This window comes from Formica exsecta, unplaced genomic scaffold (genome assembly GCF_003651465.1).
Source record: "Formica exsecta isolate Colony F162 unplaced genomic scaffold, ASM365146v1 scaffold941, whole genome shotgun sequence".
NCBI classification, from domain to species: domain Eukaryota; kingdom Metazoa; phylum Arthropoda; class Insecta; order Hymenoptera; family Formicidae; genus Formica; species Formica exsecta.
This window is the reverse complement of record NW_021853707.1, coordinates 38,950-43,656: the sequence shown is the minus strand read 5'-3', so window position 1 is coordinate 43,656 and position 4,707 is coordinate 38,950. Positions and strand designations below refer to the sequence as shown.

Here is a 4,707-nt window from a genome sequence, read left to right as displayed (position 1 = left end):
TTCTTTATTACTATCTTTATTTCCAATAAATAATAAATAGTTCTTTTTTTTAAATACATTTTATAATTTTAAATAATAGATTTATATAAAGACTTATACATACATATGTATATATATAATTATATTTCATTTTTTTTTATATCTGTACTTTATTAAAGCTGATTTAAAATCCAGCTAGTAACGATTTTTTATTTTTTATTTATTTAATCACGTCAATTTTAGAATCGACAAATCATTCCATTCAACATATGTCAGCAGCAGCGACGAATAAGGATTTTATTCGCGGCACGAGTAGCAGAAACGTGAAAGGCTACATCTATACATCACGTGCGGTAGGAATGTGGTTTGTTTACAATATGTAGTATTCGTTCTCAAACGAGAAGTTCATTCACCCATCCGTTATGAGGACAATCACAATATACATATACATATATATATACAAATATATATCATTTAAATTTAAATAATTAATTTTTGTATTTAAAAACACTTGTATTTTTTAATAAAAAGAGATGTCGATATAAATTTCTTTATAATAATCGACTTGACAATAATTATATGCTTTTGCAGGCAACTCAAAGAGACGCGTATCAGCATTAACATATACAGCAGATGGTATATTAACATATACCAGGTGTTCCTTTCTCGCAATTAGTCTCTTAGGTCATCGATAACTGTTGAAAACGGTACTTGCCACTTATTGAGAAGCAGACTGAGCCATTCAGCGGTCTCATCTTTGTACAAAGCCCTTCTCCTACGTAACCTGGCCAATTCATGTTGCAATTCCGTCTGAAGGAGCCGAGACACTCTTGCCTTAACGATCGTCGCTGCCAATGCCAGGACCAGAACCAGCCACGCCAACGACAGTCCCGCCGCTCCTATTATCCAGGTGATCGCAAGTGCCACTCCGAGATACAGAGCGGTACGGATTGCCTCTGCGTCTCTCTGCAAAGAGATATTTCATCCGATGCATTCATGCGCGCATGTATTTGCATGTATCAAATAAATATGAAGGCGCTGGGGCCTTCCCATCGCATGCATCGCATTAATTCCGCCGATAATCGAGTCGCATAACGTTCAAAGTGTTGTATTAACATTGATGTTAATGATGATCAAATGATCATTGCTAATTATCTATCATTTATCGCGAAATAATTAATGCTTGATAATGTGCATGACACGAAAAACATTTGATCAATTAATACATATTTCAGTATGGCTTTCTATAGAATCATTTACTCTTATTACCAAATATATTTAATTAATTTAAAATTATTTTAATTACTGTCGATTTAGTTCAAGAATATTACTTTTTCTTCAGCTATATAATTGTGATATTCTTTTCAGTTAAAATTTTAATATTCTATATTTGTATCCTATACATATTTAGTATCTTTGAACTCGAATTTAATGTAATTAATATATTTATTTTCTTCTTTTGCATCGTACAAGAATTTATCTAAAAAAAAGTAGCAATCTTAAAAATGTTAGAAGCAAACTACTTAAAGAAGAACATATGTTTTAAAAACAAATATATGTATATGTATATGACACAATATATGTATATGTCTGTATATATGTATATGAATCGATGAATGTGAATGAATTTTCTTATTATTTACTTCAATTTCACATATATGAAAGTAGAAATATACAATATATTATTCTTATTTTTTCTCCGTTTCTCTTTAGTATTTATTACTCGTGAACTAAATATCACGCAGACGTAGTGCACTCGGTGCGTTCTTGTCGTATTTAAGAATTGCGAGGTAAAGAGATATGATTAGCGAAAAAAATTCCGCAATAATAGTCGGCCCGTACATTTACTCGCAGCATATCATTAACAGCAATTACCTTGAGATGCTAAGACCATATATATGTGTATCGCAATTTCAGAATATTCTCAGAAAATATTTTTGTCCCCGGATTCGCGAAGTGAAAGCAACGTCACGCGACACGTCGTATCTTCGTCTTGCTAGGATGTAGGACATGATTTTTGCATGCTTACACGCGATGTCGCGTGCAACGCCGAAGAGGTTTTAACCTCGTGGTTGAATAATAAATCGTAAGCATAAGAAATGGAAGAAGTTTTACGATTCTTTTTTATGGAATTTTATATAGATCTCCCGATGAGGATAGAAAGAGAAAATGTGATTCGATACCGAATAAAAACATTTGGATAGCATCGCATAAATACGAAAATAGATATTTTCTAAGAAAGGAGATATTTTCGTTAAAATAGAATTTATCGTAAGTTGCCCTAGTTAATCCTTTAAATGTGCTCTAATAATTTTTCGATTAACAATATATGTATAAATATCGTAGCCATATTATAATATTATAATTAACAAGTATAATGATCAAGACATCTCGCAGCATCACTTTTAGTTTACAATGTATGAAACAATTTTGAAATATATTATAGATTTATAAAGATTTTATTTTCACAGTATTTATTTTATATCTTTAAAGTAAGTTGAGTGGGTTCCACTTTAAAAATTAACTAGAGCGATATTAACGCAATGAGATACCTCGACGCACCTCTCGATCTCGTCTCGAGAACGCAAAATCGCTGTCGTGCACAATATGCACCCTTACGCAATAGTAATTTAACCTGTTTCGTCAAGAACGTAACATTTCATTAATTGGAAAGTTGTCCAATGTTAAGAGAGGCGTGTACCGCCTCTCGTAAAATATTCCGAAAGAGCCTCAATCGGGGGGAATCGTGTGTTTTTCGTCGAGAGCTATATTTTTCCCATTTATGAAATTACAAGCGATATAAATATTATTATCGGCGAGATTAGTTTACTCTTGCATCATAATTTATGACGTTTATTCAGAAAAGCGCCGGTCTTAATTGTAGGGAAGATTCTGCGAAACATCGTCTGTAAAAAGCGGTTCAAAATACATCGATTTCTTTTAAATAAATTGCCTGATCTATGAAGAAAAAAGCACTTTCTAGGATTTATTTTTTCATATTAATTAAATTATACTAAAGATAAATACTATGATGTGATAAGTTTGTGTATTCAATAAGATTGCATCAAAACTTGTGTCTGATCCTTTATGCATGTAAAAAGAACTTTTCCAAACGCGATCGGCTTCTTTAAAATACAGCACGTGTTTGAAATTTATCTTGAAGGATTCTGTTTTTAAGTAGAGTGTTAATTACTCTCGGTAAGGTAACTAGAAAAGAGTGTGAGATAAAGATCGCTCGCGAAATCCCACAAGTTCCATGCCGGAAAGCATTACTTCAATGACTTCCCACATTATAATTTCAGAATTCTGCATTCATAAATTTCCATAAAAGCTTCGAGGTATTTTATTATTCATCTTTTATCTAATTTGGAAAATCGATCTTTTCTGACATAAAGCGCCTTAAAACATGTCAAAATAAAATTCCTTGATTATAAATATTTGATTATTAATTATAATATCATAATACGATAATATAATATATATATTAGACATCTAAACATTTTTAAAAATTATCTAGAGAATTAATTAAACCAACTTACGATAATTTCTTCTTTAACGAAAGTATCATTCGAGTGAACGATGAGACTTCGTCATTCGAAGTCTCATCGTTCACTCAATTCTTTATAGAAATTTAACTTTCCTAAAATTTTATTTTGGAATTTATTAGCGAAATTTTCTGAAAGAAATAGAGCTTACATTTATCAAAAATACGAAAATTATATTCAATGTTATATTAAAATTAAGATCGATAAAATTTCAGAATACTTTACATATTCCGCATAGTAGTCATTATCTGGCATGTAAACAATTTTTATGCAGTTTCGATGCACGGTTCGTAAAAGAAGTTTTTTCTTCTCAAAATTCAATTTGATCGACACGAAACATCAACGAGCAACGAAACGTAACTACATACAGAATTTACAGATACATTTAAAGTTATTCCAATTACAATTCTTATAAATTTCTCTACTTCGTTGTAGTTTTTTTTTCTCATCAGAAATGCAAAATTTTCTTTGCATTGTTTCATTTTCTGTGACTAATTTTATTTTTGTGAAATTTTCTCGCGTCACCATTTCTGTATCATTATCACATAAATAACAGACATTCTATAATATGAAAATCCGAATGAGGTAAATCGACAAATAATATAATCCTGGGATTATAATAAAATCAGCTGAATAAATATCGCATCACATTTTCCTGAATGAACCACTCGAAGCTTAAATAGATCGACTTCAAAACCACAAAAGCGAACGTAAAAAATCATTGAGTTCTATGACAATAGCCATAACGATGTCAGCGAACGTTCAACGATGCGTACGTTGTATGCATCGCGAACACGTTGCCGGGACATCGTTCCGGCTCCTCTTCTTTACGTATTATTGTGCCCGATCGCTTTTACAGAATTGACGATTCAACTCGCGTAGATTCCTTTGAAAAATATCCGCCTTGCACGAGGACACTGGCCATTGAAATTACATATGTACCTGCGCTCGAGGAGCATTCCACGCGAGAAATACTATGTGTCTGAATTAGTCTCATATACATACGTATGCGAGTCTCAAACTCGTGCGATTCTACGATTGTACCTTTATAGTGTCTATCCTAACTTCTTTCCCCTACAAGTCTCATTGAATTTTAATTAATTTTAATTAAAATTCCATCTCAAACACATCGTGAAAAAACTTCAATTAATAATATAAATTAATTATTTTTGTAATAATTTTG

The 4,707-nt window shown here is 31.6% G+C and overlaps 1 protein-coding gene across 8 annotated transcripts in view; it reads right to left on the bottom strand.

Annotated features, from left to right (window-relative positions):
* Window positions 1–4,707, bottom strand: part of LOC115245325 — a 26,261-nt gene that overhangs the window by 7,827 nt on the left and 13,727 nt on the right. For all 8 annotated transcript variants that reach the window (XM_029823604.1, XM_029823603.1, XM_029823605.1 and 5 more), the window contains one exon: window positions 695–945. In XM_029823604.1, coding sequence (XP_029679464.1) covers window positions 695–945 — 251 coding nt within the window. The remainder of the gene's footprint in view (window positions 1–694; window positions 946–4,707) is intronic.